Below are 26,924 nucleotides of genomic sequence, written 5' to 3' on the forward strand. Positions count from 1 at the left end.
CGCGGGCTTAGTTACGTAAAGAAAACAATTTACAAACCAAAATGCTAAAAGCTTCTCAGCTAGATATACATTGTCCTTAGCTGCCAAGATGCCCAACTTAGGGTGCGAGTCTTGGCAACTAAGAAGAGCATAAATAAGAAACCTTAATAGATTGTGGTTCTGCTGAGCGAGAAAGAAGAACAGCCACAGAAAAGAATCAGGAAAGGATCTGGTTCTAGCGGTCTCCAAACCATGCCAAGGAAAATCTTCTGGACATTTTTATTTAAATATACTGGTCCTCCATGCTCAACTATCTTCCTCAAAGCCTACAGTGAGATGCCTTGCCTAAGACCCCTCAACCCCCAGCAGAAGGCTAAATAGCAATACCACTAAAGCAAACACAGAACCTAACACTGAATGGGGCTGATGAGGGGGAAGTTTGTAGGGAAAACTGTGCGTCTTACTACTCCTTGCTCAGAAACATTAGAACTGCCCTGGGACTGGGGGAAGTGTGTCCCCTGGGGATGACCCTGAAAAGTGACAGCCAACTTTGAGATACCACAGACTAAGGCCAGGAATTTTCACCGAGGGAGGAAGGGAATGAAGGAAGGTAGGGACAATCCTCCCTCCTCCCCCAGGGAGAGGTTTCAATTACACATGCTCACAGTGGAAGAAGTTGGGGGAAGAGCATGGAGTATGCTGGGAGAATCCTATCCAATTATCTCCCTTGCCTCGGGTTCTACAATTTTACCTTTAGAAGAAAAAATAAATAAATAAAAGGGGGGGGAGGACACATTCCCACTTTCAACTTCTTAGCTTTATGTATGTACATGCTTATTTATTCATTCATTCTTAGGTGGAGGAATCCTATTCTAACATTTCAATTGAGCTGACGGGAAGAAAACTGGGCAAAAAGTCAGCACGAGCAGACAGGAAGTGTGGGAGAGGGAAAAGAGAAAATAGGAGGCTTTGCAGATAGAGAAAGAGAGGCCCATTTGTGGCTAGGGATAAAAAGGAGGTGCTGGATCCTGAGCCCTTGATTAAAGAAGCAGCCGCCCCTCCCACTGCTGCTTCTCCCACTGGAAGGCTGTGTCCAGCCAAGTAGCTAAATCTAATTGTCATTTGTCTTCACCCAGTTCTCATGTGTCCTCTTTTGCACACTTGAGCTCCAATGTCACCTCCGTCTACTCCATGATATCCCTCTCACCCTTCCTAACCCCGAGGACCAAGATCGTAACTCAGAAAACAGAGAAGCTTTTCAACAATTTTCCCTCATTCAATAGCGTGTTGATTTTAACCAGAAACCCCTCTCTCAGAGACTTAATTGGAGCAACCCAATAGATGTAAGAGGTACTTCCATCCTGTCTTCTCATTCTCTGAAACATCACATTAAGAACACAGATAGCACAAACTAGTACCCTTAAAGCAGACAGCACTCATTTGGGAAGAACCTTTCTTTCCCTTCCTTCCCTTCTTTCCTTTCCTTTCCCTTTCCTCCCTCTTTCCTTCCTCTTTCTTTCTCTCTTGCTATCTCTTTGTCTCTCTTTCTTTCACATTTTCTCTCTTTCTTGCTCAGACAGGGTCCTGCTATGCTATCCAGGCGGGCTCAAACTCTTGGGTTCAAAGGATTCTCTCAGCTCAGCCTCAGAGTACCTGGAACTACAGGTACACAAACCACTGCACCTGGCTTTTGGAAATGATTTCTTAAGATGTTCTGTCTAAAAATATTTAAGTAAGTCCAAAGTAGATTGAAATGAATTATCCACAATTCCTTCCCTCCCTTCCTAACACTCCTTTTCTTTAACTAACATTTGTCGAGCATCAAATATCTATACCGCGCACTGTGCTAGGTATGCGAAGATGAAGGAAGCTTGGCTCACTAGTTTGCCATCTGCAAGGAGCAGCTTACAGTCTTACAGAAAACGGGCTTGGTCTACCAGGATACTTTCTTTGAGAGCACACTATGGGCTAAGAGCTATGCTAGACTTAAGTTATCCTTAAGGGCTTGATCAAGAGCTGCCCTAAATCTCTTTCACTGTCTCCCAAAGGTGAGCAGTTTGAGGGCAGGATCCGATCCTGCCTTTCTCACTCCACCTCCCAGATAGAAGTACCTGGGAAGTGCTTTGTCAAAGCAAGGAAGGAAACAGGAAAGGAGGAAGAAAGAGAAGAAAGTAAAAATTCTCCCTGATAAGTGTAGTAACGAAAATCTAAATATTAATAACACCGGATAAAACTGAGGACCCAGGTTTTTTTCTCTGTAAAACAGTCACAGGAATCACCATGCTGGCCACAACTCCAGATGCCCGTGGAAAATGGACCCACAGTGTCTCCCAGCGGAGGCTGCGGGTCAAGTCAGGAGGACACTAAACGAGGGGCCCCACCCACTCTCAACCTGTCACCTGAAGGTCAGAGACGCTGGACTGGGACCCTCTTCCCTAAAAATGTGGAAAAGTGAAAAAGCAGATCCACAAGACAATCGCCTCGCTCCTCTCAGAAAACACTCAAATGTCCTATTATTCCAGTTTTTGTTGTCCTCTTAAGGATTCAAAGCCCAAATTCCAAAAGGAGAAGCTAGCTATACTGAAAGTGTATTTTAAGCAATCTTACACTTCATCTCACAAAAGGCAGAATGTTCACACTTGTATTACACAGCACTCATCCAGCTACAGAATCATGTGCCCATTAACATGTGTTTACTCCCCATGGACCACAGGCTACTCGAGGGCAGGAACTTTTGTTTTATTCCTCTTTTTATTTCAGAGTCCAGAATAGCAAGTACTAAATAAATGTTCAGAAATGAATTTTTTCCTTTTTGGATAAGCAGATAAAACACTGTTTCAATTCAAAAACAATATTTTCTAAATATCTACTGAGAGGTGGCCATATTAAATCCTGAGCATTATTTTCAAGAAATTCAAAGTCTAATAAGAGAATCAGATAATTAATTAATAATTGTAGTAGAATCTGTTGACTACTACAGAGAGGTTATGCTTAAAGGGCTACAGTAAAATATGTAATGGACAGAACCTCAGTAAGTTGACCACCTAAGAGACTGTAATAAACTGGTCATTATACAAGGGTGGTTCCTATAAGGAACTAGGCCTACTGTGCTGATACGTATATGTGGTGCATGTCTGGCCTATGAAAATTAGGTCAACTTAAGGAGGTAGTCAATGTAGGAAGGTGGTCAACTGTGGAGGCTGTATTGTAATATTGTATCATAGCATTGAAAACAATGCCTATCATATCACTAGCATCACCTTATTTGGAACTGTGGAAGAAATCATGCCTGGGCCCAATACTTGGGGGGAAAAAATTGGCTTCGAAGCTGGACGTGGTGATTCAGCCCTATAATCCTAGCATTTTGGGAGGCTGAGTCAGGTAGATCGCTTGAGCTGAGACGTTCAAGACCAGCCTGAGCAAGAGCGAAACTCCATCTCTACTAAAAACAGAAAGAAACAGCCGGGCCTTGTGACAGGCACCTGTAATCCCAGCTACTTGGGAGGCTAAAGCCAGGAGGAATTCCTGAGCCCAAGAGTTTCAGGTTGCTGTGAGCTACAACACCACAGTACACTCTACACAGGACACAGAGTGAAACTTTGTCTTAAAAAATAATAATAATAATAAAATTTATAAAAAGGCTTTGGCTTAAACGACTGATGCATTTCCAATTCAAAACACTTTACAATTTGAAACTGACCCTGTTTCCCTATTTGTCATGCAACTAGGAAGCACAAAGTCAAATCTGTAGCCAACCTCTCCAAGATACAGACTGAACATAAGCCTAGACTAGTTTAATTCAAAGAGGCATGCACCTGTAGTCCCAGCTACTTGGGAGGCTGAGGCAGGAGGATCATTTGAACCCAGGAGTTTGAAGTTGCTCTGAGCTAGGCTAATGCCCTCTACCCAGCACAACAGAGACTCCGTCTCAAAAAAAACAAAAGCAAAGAGACAAGTAGCTATTCCCCTTTCAAAAGGCCCGAGGAGTTCACAATGAGAAAGGACGTCATGAATACAATATTACATACTAATATCCCCTTGCATTTTAATTCATCACTCTACCTGAAATTTTTCTTCTAATTTCCTCATTTATTTAATAAATCTTTCTGTTATCATTCACACCCTTTGGTAAGCTGCTTAGAATTCCTTTTTGAAATGAGAAGAGCAATAAGTAAATAAATATGATACATAACAAGTTCTGGTAATAAATAAAAGAGAATTTTATCCCCGAGTACATAATCATCTCCATGAAATGGAAAATTCATACAACCATAAGGAAACTAGCAGGAAGAAAAGAGATCAAACACAGGGCAAACAACTAAAAATAGATATTATGCTAGGACAATACAATTAAAGGTGAACCAATGAATTAATTTCCTTTTTCTTTTGTAAAATTTCTTGACTAAGATCTTCTTAATAAAATACGTTAATAATAAGGTCACTATTAATATTATTAATAATACTGTTTTCTAAACAATACATTTAAATTTTCTGAATTCTTTTTTTTTTTTTCATTTCCAATGCCTGGGATGACAGGGAGGTATTAGGTCCTGCAAGTGATATCATCACTATAACTTCCCCTCCACCTAGATTCTGCACATCAGGCTGCTCTCTCGGCCATCACCACTCCTTATGATGTTCCCCCCTCAAAACTGATAACACCCACTTATCAAAAAGAGGTGCTGCTGGATGTCCCTGTGGATGACCACAGCAGCTCTGTAACAGGAGAGATGAAACTTTTGGGTCTCCACAATGAAGCATCCATCTGTACCATTTGAACTCACAGGGAGGTGGTAGAAGAGAAGGATGGCAGGCTCAGGAGGGGTGTGCAAGGACAGGGTAGGCCACACTTCACCCTTTATGTTCCTGTCAAAGTGCTGAGCTTCTGGGAGGCAACCGGAAAAGATGCCACAGACCTGTGATCCCCAACCCTAGGCCACAGACTGCTATCGTCCACGGCCCGTTAGAAGTCAGACCACGCAACAGAAGGTTCACGGCACAAAGTTTCATCTGTATTTATAGCTGCTCCCCATCACTGGTATCATCACCTGGGCTATGTCACCTGTCACATCAGCGGGGGCATCTGGTCCTCCCAGGAGCACGAATACTACTGTAAACTGCACATGTGAGGGATCGAGGTTGTGTGCTGCTTCTGAGAATCTAATGCCCACTCCCACCTCACCCATGGGAAATTGTCTTCCATGACCACTGGTGCCAAAAATGTTGGGGGCTGCCAGATAGGTGTGGGTGGTCAAGTTTTAGACCCCCTGTGAAAGTCACACTATGTGCCTAAAAAAATAAAAATAAATCAGATAGTTCCTAAAAAGAAAACACACTTAGGCCTAATAGAAATCAGGAAATAAGCCCAGGATGAGTTTTAGAAGTATCTTCTTTTGTTTTTTAGCTTTCCATAGACAAGGGAAAATTAAGTTTCTGTACCTGAGAAACAGGACCAGAAATAAGTAGACATAAACAACTTGTTATTTAGACAACTGAGTAGTATTTTACTTAATTTTCTTGGAAGAATCACAACTTGAAGGGCTGTCACTTGATGGGAATGAATATTTTCGTTTAAAAAAAAATCTATATTTAGTAAAACTTACTAAATAAAATCTGTTCCCTCTCATTAGTTGTATGACTTTAGGGAGACTCCTTAACCTGTGTTGTTCACTCATCTTAAAAATTATAGTAGCAAGAGTATCCCTCTATCTGGTAAGTGCCTTTTTTTTTTTTAATATGCACTATTATTATATGTGGACAGAAGAATTCTGGGAACCACAGCAAAATGTGAGACATCACTTCTGCTGGCATTTTCTGTTCAGCCTGTTCAGCCAGGATGACCCACCACTACTCACCTGACAGCCTGGGGTCCACAGCTTCTCTTCCAATCACTTGGAGGACACAAGTATAAAGTAACAGCTTAACCATATACCCTGCCTGTTTCCCTTCTTCAGTTGACAGCCAGGACGGACAGACTGTGTGTCTGTGCGTTCCAAGAGCCAGAGAAGCCTCCAGGGCTGTCCTGTCCCAGTAACTAGACTGAACAAGCTCCTAGACCAATTTGATTCAAAGAGACACATAGCTATTTCTTTACCAGCAGAAGGGCTGGGAAGGCCACAATAAGAAAGCCTTCACCCTGAGTATCATAAACCTTAAGGAGACAGGCAGACTAATGGCAAAAAGCCTCAAAGAGCATTAAGTTGACTCCATGTCTTCTACCAGCAGGAAGGAGGAGGAAGTAGAAAGAGGGTAGCTATGGAAAGGGAGGGCATGAGTGTGAAAGGTGAAGGTAACCACAGAAATTTAATGTGTTTAAAGAAAAAAAAAGAGAGAGAGGGCAGACGATGCGCAAATTGTCTACATGTACTTATTAAATACATAATAAATGTATGTATGCCTATATATAACTATATACCTGCACCATGATAAAAATTAATTCTGGGTTCTAGAAAGCATGGTTTTGTTTGTCTCCCTGCTAGCAAGAACCCTGGAGCACAGAGGTAAATTTCACACTTCCTCTCAGCACTCCTCCAAGGCAGAAGCAAACCATGTAGCTTAAGCTGCCCAGGTGAGCAAATGTCACAGCATGCCTATTCAGCGGGTGGTAAATTTCAGCCGTCCCAGGGAAATGCCAAGTGGTCTCAGGTCACAAGTTTGGCAAATAGCAATTTGGGGGCTGGCGGGGTAGCAATTTGGGGGCTGGCGGGGCTGAGTAGGCTCCAGTGAAAAGCAAGAGAGAAACAAAAGAGTAAGAAGAAGAAGGCAGACAAGGAAATGAAGGGGTTACGAGGCTGAAGGCCAGGCAAGAAGGCCAAAGATACAAAGACTCAAACAAACCAAAAACAGGTCTCAGGCTACCTAAGTTAAAAACAAACAATAACAACAAAAGGAGAACTCTTGGACTCAAAGAAGGCATGCTTCACCCAGGGTGGCAATGAACTTCGTTCAGAATGACCTTTACAGATCTGGCTCTAAGAAACACAGTCCTGTCATGGGCGCAGGGGCTTTCGGAATGAGGCAGCTGGCTGTGATTCAGTGATGGTGACCATGAGTTGAGCCCCTTATTGGGTGGATTAACACCTCCACAATGGTAAGGGCCACAACTCACACACATTCATATTCCTCAGTCTCTTTCATAACACTCCATACATAGGAGAAGTTTCATAAATATTTGCTAAAGCAATGAATAGACCAAAATAGAATACAGATTCTTCAGTCTCATCATGCCCTCCAGATGGTCTCAAATAAAAAATGTTTAACTGGTGTTTCTAAAATGAAAAAAATAAACTCAACCAGGACAGGGATTCATTTTTAACTTTTTCACTATTCAACTTGGGGAGAATTAACAGTTCTCCCAAACATCTCCAGAACAAATGCTATTCAAAAATACTTGGTGAAACTTACTTAAAAACCATTAAGGTTCCAATAACCTCCACTTCATAAAGGGAAACATTCAGGAGGTAACATTATAGGTGAGGATACATGCCGTGGGCTCTTGTCAAGGCAACCTTAATCTTTGCATACTTATGCCCAAATGGAAGCCACTAGGGAGGTGCTTGTCTCCTTGGCACCTGCCTGAGGCCACTAAGAAGTTACCAAAACATCCCACTCCAGAAGGGGAGGAGTCAGGAGAATAAATAAATAAGAAAGTGGGGTATCTGAATAAATAAGTAGGAGAGTGGAGGGAGCAATTATTTCCATTTTTATTACCACCACTGCTGGTATGATTATTGCTACTCTTCTATTTAAGCTACAACCTCAGTAACAGAAGTAACATGTGAACTCTCAACCTACCCAATAACCCTTTCACTCTCTCCCCAAGAGTTACTAAGAATGAGAAACTCATCCTGTGAAACTAATAACGGCCCTGATTCTCCAGCTGATGAACCCGAGGCTGGGCTGGTGGAAATTTATAGAGCGAATTAATTCACACATTTTCGAAGAAATAAGGGAATCCAACCTTCCCGATTTCTAGCTCTCCCACATTCATTCAGTAGAAAATTTCTGGAAGGTGTGGGCCCAGTGGTTGTCCTGTGAGGCTGTAACAGAACAGTAACAGGACAGCACAAAAATCCATTGAAGAAAAATAATCACACATCAAGAACATCTTTCCCAGTGTAACTTTCTAAGAAGAAAAATAAAGTAATATGGCTTAGGCATGTGCACGATGACAGCCTCTTCCTGCCTCGGCTCCGGCGGGCTGGGTGGGGGAGGGGAGGCAACTCTGCCGGCAGGGGGAAAAGAGAGGCAAACCACTAAAATCAATTCTCTGTTTTTTGAAGACTGAAAAAATAAGGCAGCTTGAGGCCCCTTTAGCCATTCCTGCGAGACAAGACAAGCCGCCATAGAAGAAACTAGGTATGTTTGAAGGCCCCCAACCTTCTTCTCGTATTAAAGAAATCAGACCATGCTTAACGAAAACAAATGTCAGGGCTGTTTAAAGTACATCAAGGTTCTTTGGGTTAAAAATCTCCCAGGGGAAGATGACGGGCTCCCTCGTAAGGGCTGAAAGATAGAGAAGACGGGAACGTTTCTGCAGTTACTCCAGATTATATTATTACCATAAGGCAACAAACTGGAATATTTACTGAATATAGCTGAAACAACACCGGGCTAACTAAGAAAGGAGCTGCAAATTGGCATGCGTGCATGTGAGCGCGCCCGCGCACACACAAACACACACACACTCACCCACGTGCTCACACGCGGCCTTCTGAATTTCACTTCGGCTTGCAAAACCACCAGCAGCGTGGTCCGCACAGCATGGGCTCTGTGCACACCGAAATCGATGCCTGCACAGCATGGGCTCTGAGCACACTGAAAACGGGGCTCCAGTGGCCCCAAGGAACAGCCCCTGCGGGGAGCAGCCCTGGGCCCGGCTCTCTGGAGGCATCGCGCACGCACCCCCTTGCCCCAGAGGCTCGGATGGTGAGACTCTCAGCCCCTACGGAGAGGTGTTAAATAAAGGAGCTATGGCTCCCGGGAGGGTTATCGGTCCTCTCTTTACTACCCTTTGAGAAAAACCTGTGAGGTCGGCCGAGATGGAGGAGGTGCGGAGAGAGGTAAGCAAACCCGGGCCGCAGCCAGGGGCAGGACGCCGCGCAGACCACTGCCTCCCTGGCGAGGGAATGGGAAATAAATGATGAAGACACCACCAAGCCCCTCTCCGGAGACACTTGACCCGGTTGTCCGCGCGCGGGCGAATGGAGACGAGTGACCAAGAGGATCCGGTGCCGGGCCGTTCCTGGGGCCGCGCTGTCCGGGAGCCTCGCGCGGGGCGCAGAGGAGGCCCCGGTGCGGCGCCGCGCGGCGCGGAGCTGGCGGCCAGACAGCGGCCAGACGCTCCTGAGCGTGCCCTTTGCCGCGCATCAGCCCCGCGGTTAAGTCGACCGATTTGGGAAGGGGTGACCGGCCTCCCGTAGACCCCGCGTCTGACAGGGTAATGATGCAGGCAGGCTTTTGCAGCAAGACTCAGGAGTTACCAAGGCCCGGTCCCAGCCATCATTATCCTGTCTGCAAGGGACCTCTCAGCTTTGCCTAAGGCCATGTTGCTTCCCACTCGGCTTCTCCACTGTTTGTATTAGTTCCAAAAGTTTTATTTTGTGATCCATCTCCTTAAACCCCTTGCACAGGACTTAAATTTCTCTTTTCTGCCTGGCCTGGGCCAACATGCTGTCTCATCTCTTGGGGGTTCTCTGTTGAGGGTGGTAGTGGTGATGGTTTTCTTTTCTCTTTTCCCCCTTCCTGGGCCTCAGGACGAAACGACTTTAATGTATTCCTCACACGCTGCGGTTACTTCTTAGGCCTTCAGACTCACGACCCACCCTCACTCACCAAGGAACTTAGGCATATGCGCACCCTAGCAAGGAAGCTGCTCAAAGGAAAGTGTGGCCTGCTCTTTGTTTTTAAATATTTGTTAATGTAAGCAGGGGGCACGGCCTCGGAGCCTTTGCATGCAAATTTAGTAGAAAGGAATTAACACCTACACCCTCAGATCCAAAGAGTGCCTTTCAGGGTGGAAGTAGGCCCCACTCATCATTAGAGTCTCTGAGAGTCTTTCTTTGTTAAGGATAAATGCAAAGTTTCGATTCTATTAACAATGGTAATTAAAAGGAGCAAGCTCTTACAGCGACAGCACTTGAAATTTCAAATCACCTAAAGCCCTCAGGTAAAAACCACTGACTACTTTCTCTTTCGCTCCCTTCACCCTACCCACACAGGCCACTAGGTAAATTTATTCCTTTGACCTCCTGGCAGATTCAGCCTGTCTCAAAGCAAGTCAAATAATGTATATAAACTTTTCTCTCACACTTACTGCCCACACTGTCTTAGGAAAACTGTAACATCTTTCTAAATATCCTCACTTGGATCTCTTAAGCCCAAGAGTTTGAGGTTGCTGTGAGCTATAACGACACCATGGCACTCTACCCAGGGGCAACAGAGTCTGGCTCTGTCTAAAAAATAAATTAATTAACTAAGTAACTAAGTAACTCTTCTCACTTTAAGTTTCCAGAAGACCCACTGACACTTAAGTGAGGAACAGAAATTATTTCAGTAACTCAGCTGAGACAAACGGTGAACTAGTAACTCTTAGCCATTCCAAACCCCTTCCCTAACTTCCTGGGCTCTACCATCTGAACTCAAAAAGGTATACTGTGCTTCCAATCCTGCAACCATAAATCTTTGTATATTCCAAAAGACCTATCTAGATTATAATCTAATAGCCACAATTAGTACGGAAACAATATTTGCATTCAGTCACAATGTCAACAAGGTATATTAAATTGGGCCTGGCCTCCAACTGGCCTTATAAATGTGATCCTGAATGCTTCATGATAAAAAAAAAAAAAGTTTTTTAATTCCCTAATTCTACTCCTCCCTCTGCAGTTTACCTTCTCCCATCCAACTTGATTGATAGAGGTAGCTATAACACCACCATAACCTGTTTTACATGACTGTTTAGGAAAGATATAAGGATTCATAGGATAAACTAGAACTGCTATAACAATGAAAAAGAACTTCCTTTTATAAATATTCCACCTGCCTTCCCTTCTATGAACCTCTCAGCCTTGGCAAGGAACATGTTGAGGCTCCTGAACCACGGAATGTGGGGTCAGACTAGCGACTCTCTAGTCACCCATTCCACGGACATGGAAACCTGAGACCAAGAGGTTAAATGGTGTTCTCAAAATAATATGCTACTGTAGAGGCAGCTGGTGTCAAGCGTCAGAGCTCCCAACGCAGGGTCCAGCAAACTCTTGTCGCACCATGAAGTCTTAGGTACTTGTTCCACTGTGCTCTAGCTGAAGAAAATAAGGTGACTGCTTCGGCCCACTCAGTCTATTTAAGAGAACTTTCAGATTTTGTTAAGGAAAAAGAAACAAAGAATAAAATGAAGAGCCATGGAAAGAGAGAAAGAAAAAAAAGAGATAGAAGGAGGTAGAAGGGAATCACCCCTTGCTAGCTCCCATCAGTGACCTCAATAGGGTGCCATGAGTGTTCCCAGCCAGAAAGAGATGCCTCAGATACGCTTTGCTCTGGAAAGTGGCTATCCATCAGGAACCAATTTCAATTGCTACAGAACTATCAGATCAAGTTTGAGTAGGGAACAACCATGTGTCTTCCTCAGAGTGTAAAAACTATGCCAAAAAAGGAACAAAACAAAGATTTATGCCAGAACAACCATTCTACGGCTGTGCTATCCAATGTGGTAAATACTAGCCACATGTAGCTGTTGAGCCCTTGAAGAATAGCCAGGCAAAATTAAGCCATCCTGCAAATGTAAAATACACAGTGGATTTCAAAGCTTTAGCACAAAAGAAAAAAGAATGTAAAATATTTCATTAATTTTTATATTGATTACAGTTTGAAATGTTTCAGATATATGTGGGGTAACTCAAATGCATTCCTAAAATTAATTTTATTTGTTTCTTTTTACTTTTTAATGAGACTACTGGAAAATTCAAATCATTAAATTTAAACTTATAATTTCAAGACCTTAGCACCCCAAAAAATGCAAAATAGCTCATTAATTTTATGTTGATTATATGTTGAAATATTTTAGATATATCTGGGTTAAATAAAATGTATTATTAAAGTTAATTTCACCTGTTATTTTTTACTTTTTTAAATGGTACTACTAGAAAATTCAAATCATTAAATTTAAAATTACACCTATGTTCAGTGAAGAGCCTGGTTTATAGCGACACTCTGCCCAGAACTCTAGGATTAGGGAAAAGGGTCTGACAGACTTCAGATGCTTTTTGCTGAGCTTTGCTTAAGAGTTATAGACAATCACTTAACAGAAAAGCAGGCTCAGGAATCGTGTTTGTGAGCCTCTACAAATCCTGGACAGAGCTAGTAGAAAGTTCAACCTCAACAGACAAGGCTGAATTGATGAGACAGGTGGCCAACCTACTGCTCTATGGTTTCAAAAAAATAACAGTAGTTGCCATTTATTGAGAAAATTTATGGAACCGTGTGCCTTATATTATTGTCTTTAGTCCTTAAAGCCACCCTACCTAGTAGGTGTTACTGTCTTCGCTGTATAGATGAGCAAACTGAAACTAATGAAATCACTCACTAATGTTATACACCAAGGTAGGATCTGACCCAAACTGGTTTGTGAAAGTGTTCTTAGTCCATATTCTCTCAGTCATACTAGATTACTATTTAGAAAATTCTCTAATCTTTCTCAAAAGTGTATCCCTCTTCAGGAACTTGACACCCAAAATTTTGCCATTAGAGATTCATTCCTTTAACTTTAACTTACTTATTTTTCTCTTATGCCAACAGTTCTGATGGGTGTTTCACATAAATCCTGATCATGCATACTCAAGTCAAATAAATTTATCAATTTTTTTCTTAGAGTAAGAATGGACCAAAGGAGACAAAAACCAGTATCATCCTAAATATTGAGATGGGAGGTTGCTAGATGGAGAAAGAGATTGAAAGAACTGAATGCTGGGATCATTAAAGACAAAACTTAGTGCATTCACTATATGACTTAAGAGTATACCTACTGCAGTCACCAAATTGTACACATTAAATATATGCACTTTTCTGTATATCAATTAGACCTCAACAAAGCTATTTAAAAAAAAAAAAAAAAGACTGCACCTACTCCAGCCACTGTGTAAAAAAGTATAGTAGTTTCTCAAAATCTAACCATAGTTATCTGATGAGCCAGCAATTTTACTCCTATATCCAGAGAAATGAAAACATATATCCATACATAGCATTATAGTAATATAGCCGAAAAGTGGAAACAACCTAAGTATCCATAAATTGATGAATGGATAAGCCAAATGTGGTATATCCATACAATGGAATATTACTTAGCCATAAAAAGGAATGACATACTGATATATACTACAGCACAGATAAACATGAAGACATGCTAAGCAGAAGTTTTAAAAAATCAGATATTGTATAATTCTATTTATGTGAAATGTCCAGAATAGTCAAAATCCATAGAGACAGAAAATAGATTAGTCGTCACCAGGGGCTAACAGAAGGGGGAAATATAGATTGAATGGTAATAAGTACTGAGTTTTTTTTTGGAGGGGGGACATTGATGAAAATGTTCTAAAATTAGATTTCAGTGATGAGCTCACAACTCTGCTAATGTACTAAAACCACTGAACCATGTAGTATAAATGGGTAATGTCACAGTGTTGGAACTATACCTCAAGAAAGTTGTAAAAAATAATTAACACTCTGGGAGGCCAAGGCAGGTGGACTGCTTGCGCTCAAGTGTTCAAAACCAGCCTGAACAAGAGTGAGACCCCCATCTCAAATAGAAAAATAGAAAACAAGCCGGGCACTATGGCACACGCCTGTAGTCCCACCTATTCAGGAGGCTGAGGCAAGAGTTTCAGGTTGCTGTGAGCTGTAATGTCACGGCACTCTACTCTGTCTCAAAAAGAAAAAAAAAACAGGAAAAGTATAAATCTATTACATATCAAGGCTGTCCTTAAAGACAAAGATACATTTTTCTAAATAAGGAACATATGAAGAAGGCAGAGAAAGTCAGGTTGCTCTAAATTCTCACTTAGTGCTACTTATCCCTTTGCAAATTGAGTGTATGGGCCTATGTGTCTTCAGAGAGAAAATATTTTTAACTGTGATTACACAATGTCTCCAATGCTGATGCTAAGAAAACACAGTCACTAACAAATGCAATTCTAGCTTTCTAGGCAGTGACTGTCCAGTTTGTAGGTAACTAAAAACCTTTGTCTCTGCTTTTACTCATTTTCTTTCTCCCCCTCTTCTTCCAACCTAGTCCCAGACTTTTGACCATATAGCTAATTCTTAATTTAAGGGAATGGCAAGAGAAACAAAAGCAAGCAAATCTTAAATTCAGCAATTTTTGTCTCTTTTCAGCATAAAATCACAGTCTTAGAATTGGCTCAGTCTTTAGGGACCATCTGGTGTAAGCCTCTCTCTTTCATATAAGAAAACAAGGCCAGAAATAATAAAAGCTAGCAGTTATTGACTGTTTACTCTATGCCAGGCATTGTAATTTACATGTATTACCTCATTTAATCCTCACAACAACCCTCTAAGATAGAATCCATTATGATCTCCATTGTATAGATAAGGAAGAGGAGGCACAGAGAAGTTTTGTAACTTAAATGAGGTCACACAGCTAGTAAGTAGCAGATCTGGGATACAAACCAGGGAGTCTGGCCTGACAGTCCAAGTCCTTAACCGCTACATTTTAATTTCTCCAAAAATTATGTAAACAATTTGTCTGTGACATTATTAAGTACTTAGTGGAAAGTTCAGAACTAGCATAGGGTGTGGGGCACCCACCACAATACCCACTTAATGAGAAAAGTTTCAGTAGAAGATGTAGTTAAAACTACAGACTAAACCCAAAAGGATGAATTTTCCACTCATTGCAGTCTTGATTTCCACTGATAATTTAGAGATTGAAAGAGAGCTGTCAGAGGTAAGAAGACCTTCCGGTTAAGTCACTACTGACCTTATTCTGCCATCATGGGAAAGAGGTGTTATAATCTTATGACAGTCTATTCCTACACTTTTTTTTTTCCTGGGAATCACTCTGCCAAGTACGGAGAAGTGACAACTCTGAGATGCAGATAGGGCAAAAATGCAACCAGAGAATATTCCTCATGAGAAATGTCTAACAACCCTATCATTTAATTATAGACCAGTATATAAAGGTTCCTTTGGCCTGAAAGAGTTAAGGCATTGATGTCCTGTGAAATGAAATAAGGTATAAATCCTGAACTAATTTTTATAGAAAATACAGCATCTTTTATTTATAGAGCCCAAAGAGCTCCAAACTCTTGCAGACAATTCATTAATCCTCTATTTATTTTATTTATAAATTATTACATTTCTTAAATCTCACCACACCTTCTCAAATAAGGAGCAATGGTGCCAAATTATTATATTCCTCTAACCCAGGTTAATATGGCAATGCATAGGGGTGCTTCCCAGGGCCATAGGGAAATCGAAGCATTTCGGATCTGGACCTAGGAAACTGCTTCTGTCATGTGGTGCTTTCGGTGAAATATTTTTTTTTTTTGAGAAGCAATAAAAGTATATTTAGATTCACTTCCCCAGGTTCAAATATAACAGCATCCATTTAGAAGAGGTTTGAAACCAAAATGAGGATAAACTTTCCTAAGGCATGCATATAAACTATGTCTCAAAAGAAGCCAGGGTTATATTTTAAATTAAAAATGACAATGTCTTCCTATTCAAGTATGTTCAATATCTAGGTTTGGGTTTGTGTGCTTGTTTGGGGGTATTTTTTTAACTTTGCCAACAACAGTAATAAAAAGTTCATGATGTCAACAGAACACAGGAGCGAAAGCCTGTGAAAAGGCCTGGAACCAGCAGTGAGCTAAGTACACAAGAAGGCAATGCCCCCTCTAGGCCCAGAGCAGGGCCTGCTGCTCCCCTCCTGGAACTCACACCCCGTAGTTCCTAGATCGCAATTTTCTCTTTGCATTTCCCCTACCCCACAAGTCTACTACCAGACTTCTTAGTGCATCCTAAATCTCTCTCGTTTCCAGTCTTCACTGATACCCCCATTGTTGGAATAAACAAAACCAAATTTCCAAAAATCACATTCTAACAGCTATAATTACCCTGCTCTTTGCCACGTCTCAAAAGTCAGTATTTTTCTCATTCTATTAGTAAACTAAAAATGGAGTACACACAAGTGACAGGAGAGGAGGGACATTTCTTGTCACAGTTCATCTTCTATTTTGTCCCTAGAGTCGTATTATCGTAAATCTATAACTTATACCCAGATCAGAATAAATAATGTAGAATCTTGGCACCTTACTTCTGCCTTAACACACTGGTGTACCAGAAAGGTAGGATCAGGTGAAAGAGACGCGTAACGTCCCTTCATCTGACCCCCTTTTCCCTCCTCAGCCTCTTTTACTGGAAAAACAAAACAAAACAAAGCAGGAAGGACCAATCCTTAAATTTTCTCATCAGCAAGAAAAAGTTTTTGCATTTGCCTGCTGTGGATGGGCTTCTACGAAAATCATTCCTGCCATTTCAGCCCCTGAAAGGCATGTGATCAGAGGCCGCTCTAAATTGTCTGAAGTTATTTCACCCCTGTTCTGTTCAAGGCTTAACATCAGAATTACTTCCCTGCAGTCATACAGCTTCCTTCCCTAGTGCCCCCTCCATATAGGCAAAGACACACACATACACAGACACACAGATTATCCTCTGATGCTTTAAAGGAGAGGGGAGAGAAGCAGAAGTCCTGTAATATAATTGCTGTATTAAAAAGAAGTGGCAGGCGAGAATAATAAGGGAGGGTGTCAAAAGTGAAATACAGTAGTAGACTTAAAACACACACACACACACACACACTACAGCTCTGTGATGGGGGTGTTAATTGAACACAGCAAAGGAAAGAGAGAGAACAAAAGGGTATTAAGGAAGCGAAAAATAAATTTTTTTTACCTCCTCCAATGATCTGATTTGAGTTAACTTCAGTGCAGACAATGCATAGAGGAAAACTGGCTGAAAGTGCCATATATAGCTATTATGTTCTAAAATTGAAAACTATTCCTAACAATTGCAGCTATTCATTGCTATCTATAAATATTCCCCTTAGTAAACGGCATCCAATGTTTTTTTGTGTGCTTTCCTAATTTTTAAACCTGCATGATTTTGACACAAAAGTTAAAAAAAGAGAGAAATGTTTAAAAATACATTCAAGGATTTTAAAGAAATGCTTTGCGCCTGAATTTTCTTCTCCTTGCTCCCATCCTACCAATGCCAGTACTACCACATATGCATGTATGTAAAGCTCGTGCTAATATGTCAGAAGACAAACAAGGTTCATAAAATCCAAAAGAAAATGTGATATCAAACGGTCCAAAACATTAATTAAATCTCTATAGTCCCAGAATGAGGAAGCAGATAAAAGCCATATCTGAAATATGCATGACTGTAGGACTTCACAGGGTTTTTCCTGATGCTGTTTGAGATTTGTCACCCCACCATTTTGCGGGCATTCTTTTTCCTTAGCTTTTATTTCTAAAAAGCAAAAAGGTATCAAAATAAAAACTTAACCTACACTCTCAAGCAAGAAGACATGGATTATTATTTTTTTTTAATATCCCCACAGTAATTTCTGACTTAAATACCCATCAATCAACTGTAATTTAGACAGTGCTGCCTACTTTGTGAGTGTGTGTGTTGAAAGTTCCAAAGGACTGGTAAAACATCTTAGCTAGTTTTTCTATTTACTTACTTATAAGTCTTCCCACTACAAATCTTAGCAAAACCCCCAAAAAGGCAACAAATGAAGGCAATGACCAGGCGTCTCTCAAGAGCTCTGCCTAGGTGAGCCAAGTGTGTGAACTTCATGTTAGAATACAAACAAAGCCCAGCCTAAATCAGGGCACCTCTATAGTGCTTCAAATGGAAGGTCACACACACTCACTGAATGCAAGCAGGCTGGGAAGTAACAATGGAGAAGTCCACAGGCAGTGAAGAATATGTATGTGAACTGATCATTCAAGTGATCTTTTCATTAGCTCTGTATCAAGAGGGAAAAGTACAAAAACAAACTCCTGCAACTTCACAGGCACCTTGTTTCTCCCACACATCAACTGCATGGGAGATAAGCCGGCTCAGGGGATGAGGGTCCCGCAGATCCTGAGCAACAAAGTGATCGTGCTTTAGCATCAGAAGGTTCTTTTCAACACACCACAGCTGACTCCTACCTTTAACACAACATTTAACATTCCAGGAGAGGTTTCTTCCTTCCCCTCCATCCTCCCAACTCACAAGCTGAAGAATAAGAGAAAAACAGGACTTTTTTTTTCTCCTTTCCCCCAAGGATACCCTCTCTATCTAAACTCTGTGTGTGTGTATGTGTGTGTGTGTGTTTCCTGCCAACGCACAGGGCAATGATTATTCACTTTCTATTTATGTTATCTGATGAACTATTTTTTAAAATATTTTATTTAAGACAATAAAAAACTTAATTTAGATATTTAAAAAATTTAAAACCCTCCAAACATTAAAATGCGTTGACATAAAATTTAAAAAACAAACTATGAAATCCAACCATAAATCGCACCTTTAGAGTGTTGTTTTGACCAATGCAACTGCTTCCTATCACCGCACTTTCGCCAATATGAACAAGGAACCAACTCTTTAACCCACATCTGAACCGGATCCCTATTCACCCTCACCCACTTTGATCTACTGCCTCAGTAGGTTTTAATTAGGAGAGTAGAATTAAACACATTGGCCATGCTGTACATTTAAGTGCATGCTCAGCCTTGCTTTCAATAAAAATCTCATAGTGTCTTTCAAAATAGCCTCTTTTTAGTTGGGGTTATCACACAGGCTTTTATATTTTGATCCTACATTTCATGAACCAACATCAGCAAGAACTCCTAGTCCATTAGAAACACATTTCAATGAGCCAAATATTCAAAGTAAATAAGCATCAGAGATCAAAGAAAAAAAAAGAGAGACGGGGGAAAAAATACCTATATGCACACCTCAGCTTCCTTCTCTGGTGAATGGAAAATAAAAACCCTGAAAAGTGTGACAAACTGGGAAAAAAGCTCTTTTGATATTTATACACGCAATCCATAAATCTCTTCAAGGGTGTCTCACAGCTAAAATAATGCAATTAACAGCTCTGCAATCAGGTTGAGCTTTGGCAAGGCGACCTGGAAGACTTCAAGGTCTGAACATCACTTCTCAGGTGCTTTGTCTAGGATGTTAGGCTCAACACAAATAATATTCCACCAAGGAGCTGCTTTCTAATTTTATATGCATTTCAAGACCCACGCAATTACATTTTCAATCAACAGTCACATCTTGAAACTACTTATTTTTGAAAAGACAAACACAGAGAGCTCTCAAAAAAAGAAAGCCACCCTGCGTGCCCTCTTCCCCCAACCCCCCACTTTTTTATGTGTAACTATCAATGTATATCAACTGGGCATGCAATCATATTTATTGTCACTTTCATTCATGTCATGCCCTTGCTTATATGGTTTAGATATGAATTATTGACTGTTACACTCCTTGTTGTAAAAAATAAATAAATAAAGAGGATGTCAGGTACTTTGCACTGCTTTAAAGCGAGCGAGGAAGTCAGAGCCCAGCAGAAGCTCCCGCTTTATATAACCACCCCCTGTCCCTCGTCTTTATGCCTTGGTTTCAGATTGCCTTCTCAAATCTTTCTTCTTACAAGGGAGAGATTTACCCACTTTGGAAAATTAAGGATTAAAATAAACAAACAAGAGGATCTTGCTAAATGTCCTTCCCAGAGCATCTGTTGTTTAAGAACACCTCTGATTGATGACTGCTATTTTTTAATTGTTGCTTTAAAATTTAAATGCCCTCCTGGGATGTGTTATAAGTGTGTTAGTCCATGATATGAGGTCTAGAAAGTAGAAAAACAACAGAGTGAGTGATCTCATGGCATTGTACTCTCCTAAACCCAACAATTCTCCCTGCTATAAAATCACACAGGCCACTCAAATGCCGATAACCTCATGCTGTATAGCGCTTTCCACAAGGCATTTGACAACACTCAGTTGAGAACCTTCCGTTTGCTGCTTTTTTTAATTACAAGAAAAAAAAAAAAAAGGAAAGGAAACTTTGAACAGTTTAGGATCCCCATCCCTGCCTAATTCCAAAAAAATTAGGCCTTTATATATGGGCCAAAATATATTCCTTCAGGAAATGAACTTTTACTTTCATATTTTTTCTCCTAAAGATACACCATTCCATACATTTTCCTTCAGAACATACATTTGAGCCTGAATTTCAAAACAGCTGGCAACAGAGTTAAGGAAAATGCACCAGCAATGCTTGATAATAACTGTCAAAGAAACTTGACGCTTTCTTTTAAAGAAAGCAGCACTAGGACTTCCTGCTGGAATTGTGCGGTCAATCTTGATAGTATTTTCATTCTGAAATTTTAATATTTCAGTAACAGCTTCATGATTGCTGCTAAAGTGATTCCACTGGCCCAAGAAAATGCTAAAATGTTAGAATCGCTTTCCTACCTGTTTTTTCTTTGATTTCACACAACACATTAAACAAGGCAGGCTTCATTCTGTGGCAGTTTAAAGCATGTTTTCTGCAAGAAAGAAACAACAACGTGATAGCTTAGATGGACGCTCCAGATCAAACTGCTGATACTGCACAGAGGGGAAAAAGCTGAACATTTAGCCAAAATTATATACCAAGCATAACTCTGTGGCATGCTTCAATTGTTTTTATGACTTAATACACAGAGTCCCACCACAGAAAAAGAAATAATGCTAATTAGCAGGGAGACAGTAGGGACTTAACTACAGAACAGAACTAGCCTAAATTATGCCCATTGAGGGAGAGGCTTTTCTTGTTTTGTTTTTGTTTTTAAAGAAGTTTAATCAAAGTGGAATTCTTAAACCAATAATTCTACCCAGGACAATGAATATAGCATAAGTGCAAAGGCACAGGTTAACAGTTTTGTGTAATCTATGTAACAACCACAGCCTAGGAACTGTCTGCCTCTCGGTCTGTGTGTTTTCAAATTTAATTCATCCATGTGTTCGAATTCATTCTGCAGATGCCCCTGTATTCTCATAAACACAAGATGCTTGAAAGGTCTTCTGAGTAGAACTGTCAATTTATAAAATTTCAGTCCCCAAGTTAAAGAGTATGGAAATGCATTGCCAGGGGGCAAACATACCCATATGGGGAATAAATTCATTTCTCTGTGTTCACATTATGCCTCTTGTGCACACACTGCTTATTTGCAGGTGTTGAAATTCAATTATTTACAATTAGGACCTTGCACCCATTGGGGAAAAAATAAATACAATTTTGCCTCTTAGATTAGTGATTTACCTGGTTCTTGTGTGTGCGTGTGTTTGTGTGTGTGTGTGCTTGCTAGCGCGCGCGTATGTGTTTGTATTCAGAATGCACTTGAGAAACAAAACAATACCTTTCCTTCTATTTTATTATGGAATCACTTCACAGGATGATACTTGTTTTAGAAACAAAATGCAGATCCTATCAGCTATTAGTTAAGGGAATTCTGTTTAACTAAAATTAATGTGTAAAGATAAATGGAAAGTTCTGGCGCTTAAAACACAAGCAATTCTTTTTAATCCCTTTGAAAGTTAAAAAACAGACACACATCCTCATGAAGAACAGAGATGAGAATCGTGTCCTATATACTGTACAGCAGGAGAGTAAGAAACCCAAAATTCAGGACCATTAAAATGAACACAGGCACTATATTTAAAATACTAATGCTTTACTTTATAAATAGTAAGTATACATTATGACTGGTGTGCCCAGGAACAAGGATAAAGGACACAATATCTGCTAAGTAGAGTACATTGTTTAAGCAAAAGAAAGCTTAGCAATGATTTAGCCAGTTTTCATGTGGGGTGGGAGAGAAAAAAAGATAGAAAATACTTAACATACTTCAATGTATTAAAGACCTTTCCTTGGTCTTTGAAAATTATTTTCATTAACTGTATTCTTATACATAGCCCCAAAAACAAACAAAAATTCTCACGCAGCTTTATAAAAATATTGCATTTCCATGGTGCACAAATGAAGCTACAGAAGAATTGAAAATTTCTCCATCCTAAAATTCTATCTGATTTCTCTTAGCATCTAGGCCATTAAAAGGGGTCACTTGCCAAGCCAAGGTTGCCCTCAGTTTCACAAAAAGAGGGGACTAAATATGAATCAAGCAGTGAGTATCTATTCTTACTGGGCCCTTCCACTTCACAAACTTATTATTAAACCAGTTTATTGCTATGTCTGAGTGTATTTTTCTTGAACAATGTAATGGAGAAATCGGTTCCAATACAAAAAAAAAAAAAAAAAACTGCCAGTGGAAAATCTTACCCTTATCATACCTATTAGCTTTTCTTCAGATAATAAAATGTGAGAGGAGCACCAGTTAATTTTTAAAATTTTTCTCCTATTTAAAAAAAAAAATGGAAGAGTTCGAGTCTTTGAACATTTCCAAGTTTTCAAACACCCATAAACCTTAGTACTTGTGAGTTTACATGTTGCATGTGCTCGCAGCTAAAATTGAGTGTAATTCATAACATCCATGCTTTTAGCGGCTTCCTCTCATTTTTCCAACTCCAATTCTTATGTCCCTTACACAAAACTATGTATCACAATATCTTCTCCATACAACTAAGTCATTTGAGGTACAGGAATGGATGTGTAAGTTTAAAAGATTTCCAAAGGGGAAAAAAAAAGATAAAAACAAATTAAAAGCTACTTCCAAGACTTAACAAAGCTGGGTAATTGTATAGACATATGTAGTCATTAGAGTTTTTTAAAATCTTCCCTTGGAGTTCAGCCTTAGGCAAGCTGTTAGTGGGTTGTCACTTGGTCTGTGTTTTATTTTGAAAGAGAATTTGCTGTACAACCCCAGAGCACAGAACTATATGCATGGCAATGGATTAAGTTGAGGAGCTATACAGTTTATTATGTTTCCTTAAGGAAGAGTTTCATGTCCCATAGTATTGAGATACACAAAATTCTCACATACTTTCATTTCTAAGTGCTCTTGAAAGAAGTATGGGGGGAAAGAGCTTGCTTGATTTTTGTCCCTTCATCCCTTTTTAAAGGACCATACCTAGCTGACTGTCACGAAGGGTTTGAAAACCGATTCAAATTAGGAGACAATAAAGTTAAACTAAACATCTGAGTCCCTTGAAACTAACAAATATGCCTATAAGAAAAATTATCTTATCTTTCTTTCCATTAACTTTTTTAAAACAGCAGAATTAAGCGAATGCAAAATATTTTCTGGACAGCTTGTAACTACTGACAAAGAAATAGCCTGCTTTCTTGTTGTTGTGTTTCGTTTGGGAGAGGAAGGGAAGGGGAGAAGATAAATATTAATTTTGGACGGGTAAGTCTAAAAAGAAAATCCAACTTAGGGGCTAAGTCAACTAAATTTGCAAATGAAGTGTTCTCGGGACATTTTATTTTGGAACGTTACGGAGTCCCTCAACAAGAAGGCATGGAATGCTGTTCAAAACTTGACAATTCTGTTCTCTCTTCTACTTTTTTAAAGCAGTAAAAAGTGCCAAGGACCGCTTTTGGATCAGTTGGCAGTATTTTCGGCGTGCCTGTGTTTGTGTGGATATATATGAATACCTCTATATTCACACACATACACAATATGCACACAGCCACATCACGGCATGGGCGATTACACTTTCGATAACAACACTCCTGCAAATCTAACTCCTCCGCCATGTAGTTGCTTGTCAAAATGGGAAAAGAAATAACATTTAAAAAGAAAGCGGTGTGGTGATTCGGTTCCCATTGTTTCCCCCAGCGAGAGGGAGAAAAACAAAAAACCCCAAGAAAGGAAAAGAAAAGCCTCCATCTCACCTGGCCTGCGCCTCATCCAAACTCTGGTCTGTGATGGTCATAATTTGCTGTAAAATGTCTCCAATGTCCTGCTTCCTCCCGCCCTCCCCCTCGGTCCCTCCGGCCCCATCCTGTAAGTGCTGGGACAGGCCGGGGTGTCCAGCCATCCCGACCCCAGCATGGGAATGCATCAGCCTGGGCTGCTCGTCCATCTCCAAAGGCTACGGCAGCCCCCGGCTCTTCCTCTTCTGCTCCTCGGCTCGGCTCCTGGGAAGCACCAAGGCTTTTTATCCTTCAAGCTTGTCTTCAAATCCTTTTCAGGATAAACAGGGAAGGGGGAAAAAAAGAAGACCAAAAGAAAAAAAAAATCCCTTTGCCTCTTTAGAGGATGGTGGGAGGATGGGGAGAGGGGAGGGGGAGGGGGCGTGAAGGGGTTGCGGGGTGAGGGTGGGGATAAGGTCTGGTGGGGAAGGGTGTTGACTCCAAAAAGCAAGAAAAATAAACCACCTTCCCACTTGGCGAAAAGAAATCAGAGCTGGCTTTTGGTTTTTCAGTCCGATCTCCTTTGCAAGGCAGAAATGGGCTCCCGGCGCTTAAATCTGTGGCTTAATCCTTTTGCAAATATGCATTGATCGGGAGAAAGGAGAGGAAGGCAGGGGGATTGCAAGGCAAACTTTCCCCCCCACCCCCCGCTGCCCCCCACCCCCACTCCGGGCCAGAGTGATCTCAAAGGGGGTGGGCAGTTGCAAAAGCCAGATCTCCCCCAGCCGCGGCGACAGGCAAAGCACGGGCTCTCTCCTCCTCCGTGTCTCTGCAAACTCCAGCAGCCCCGTCAGCCTCCTGCTTTTGTTTAGCTCAGGCTCAGGACTCCAGAAACATATACAGAAAAACCACAGCCTGAGAGGAGGAGGAGGAGAAGGAGGAGGAGGACGAGAAGGAGGAGAGGGGAGGGGGCAAAGGGAAGAGGGAGGGGGCGGGGAAGCCGGGAGGCGGGCGAGAGAAGGAGGGAGGAGGGCGCGAGCAGCCACGCCCCCCTTCCCTGATTGGCCATCAGAGAAAAGACGGGCCCCTCCTCCCCCTACTTTCCTCACTGCGCCTCCTCCCCAGCCTCCTTCAGCTCCTCCTCGCCCGGCGCCCTGTCAATCAGAGTTCAGAGGTGGGCCGGGAAGGAGGCTGAGCTAATGTCAAGTCTCCAGTCCTTAAAGGTGCAAGGGTACTGTAGTTCCAGCTCAATTCGTCAGTTTCCACTTTACATGCCTGTGTCACTTAGGTTGGGTTCTTGGAAAACGTGGCTACACTTACTTGGGAACACATAAAAAATTAACACGAAAGAACACAGACTGCGTGGGTCCTCCCTCCCACAATTGGTTTTCTCTCGCTGTCTGTAGCATTGCTATTTAAAACTTGATTCTCTTAAATGCTTAGACCTCAGGGAAACTGCTGAGAGCAAAAGTTTGTCAGCACGAAGTAGTTATGGTACACAATCGAGCTGTTAATATAGTTAACAATGATCTCTAATAAATGGCAGATGTAATAATAGATAATTTTTTAAGGAACCAATTCTAGCACAGTAGAGTTAAAAAGAATACTAAACTGTCATTTTTGTTGCATGAAAACTAAATTATGGACTGTGAAACTGAATAATACTGAAGAAAAAAGATTAATAAATAAGTTTGCCAAATGAAACTAATTCAACATTTCTTTCTCTTTCCTCTGAGGGAAATTAGTTATTTGGCTTAAATACCTAATAAAGAAATGCATTATCACAGTCTGGTTCTAGTTTTTAATATAGTCTAATAAGCATTATTAACTGGGAGAAGAAACAAACTGACATTTATTGAATGCCTACTATGCACCAAGTAATTTACATGAGTTATTTTATTTAATCCCCAAGACATTTCTTTGAGTTATGGATTATTATTTCCATTTTACAGAGAGGGAACTCAGAAAAGTTAAATAACTTGTTCGAGGTCCACAGTAATGAAGCATTAAAGCCAGAATTCCAGCCCGAGTACGGCTCCCCCCAAAGGCCTGATGTTTCAACTATAAAACCTGCTTCAGCCTAACAAAATGTGTGAATAGTGTACAATGAGTTACCTACCTATAGCTTGTCTAGTTCTAAAAAAAAAGACTTAAGATGCTTAAAAGGATACACATTGGGACAAGATGACTCGATTGAAAATAGGTAGGAAAGAATAAAACAATACATAAATCAAATGGAATCAGGGGAAAAGGCAGTAAGAAACTCCTACCTAAAGTCTAATACGATTGCTCAAGATGGACACAAATTTGCCTCCAATCTTCTCATTAGGCAAGGCCAAGGGAAAATGTGACTCAGGGTGCACACTCACAATAGACTTAAGATAAAACAGCAGGCCAATGACTTAGGAAAAGTCTGTGATATTTTAGAATATAAAATATTCTACTGTGTGGCCAGCCCTCTTCCTGGATAGCAGTGCAGCCAAAGGAAATGCATTGAACCACTGGGAACTATAGTGTAACCAATCTGGAAAATGGAAAGAAGCATTGCCAGGTGCTTTGAGATCCTTGAATAAAATGCAACGCCTTTCATCAATCATTAGGCAAAACAAGTTTGGCAAGATAAGAAGCACTAATGAAAGCATTTCAAAGCAGTTCTTAACAAGCTACTTGGCATTTATTGGTATGAGGGCATGCAATAGAGAGTATTAATCGTAATTATGATGTTATATTACTAAATAACAATTATTTTCTTCACACACACACTCCAACTTGTAAACTTTTCTTTTTCTTTTTTTTTTGAGACAGAGTCTCACTATGTCGCCCTCAGTAGAGAACCGTGTGTCACAGCTCACAGCAATGTCTAACTCTTGGGCTTAAGCAATTCTCTTGCCTCAGTGTATGTGGCTGGCACCCTAACCATTGAGCTATGGGCACCAAGCCTAAACCTCTTTTAAATCAACACTAATCAAATTTGAGCATAAAACTATATACACAAATCACATATTAATCACAGCATGAATTAGCATCTCCTAACAATGATGAAGTTATCACATCTTTTTTTTTTTTTTTTTTTT

General features: G+C 40.7%; 1 protein-coding gene across 2 annotated transcripts in view; it reads right to left on the reverse strand.

The window, feature by feature from the left end:
- PBX1 (PBX homeobox 1) overlaps positions 1-24,545 on the reverse strand; it is a 271,030-nt gene extending 246,485 nt beyond the window's left edge. The window contains exons 1-2 of one of the 2 annotated variants that reach the window (XM_012802710.2): positions 23,890-24,545; positions 20,529-20,602 (exon numbers count right to left, since the gene is read on the reverse strand). In XM_012802710.2, coding sequence (XP_012658164.1) covers positions 20,529-20,602; positions 23,890-24,080 — 265 coding nt within the window. In that variant the 5' untranslated portion in view covers positions 24,081-24,545. The remainder of the gene's footprint in view (positions 1-20,528; positions 20,603-23,889) is intronic. The other variant, XM_003785751.3, reaches the window with a different exon arrangement.
- Between the last annotated feature and the right edge of the window lie 2,379 nt (positions 24,546-26,924).

Source organism: Otolemur garnettii, unplaced genomic scaffold, assembly GCF_000181295.1.
Source record: "Otolemur garnettii isolate 467f Iridium unplaced genomic scaffold, OtoGar3 scaffold00016, whole genome shotgun sequence".
In the NCBI taxonomy this organism is placed as follows: domain Eukaryota; kingdom Metazoa; phylum Chordata; class Mammalia; order Primates; family Galagidae; genus Otolemur; species Otolemur garnettii.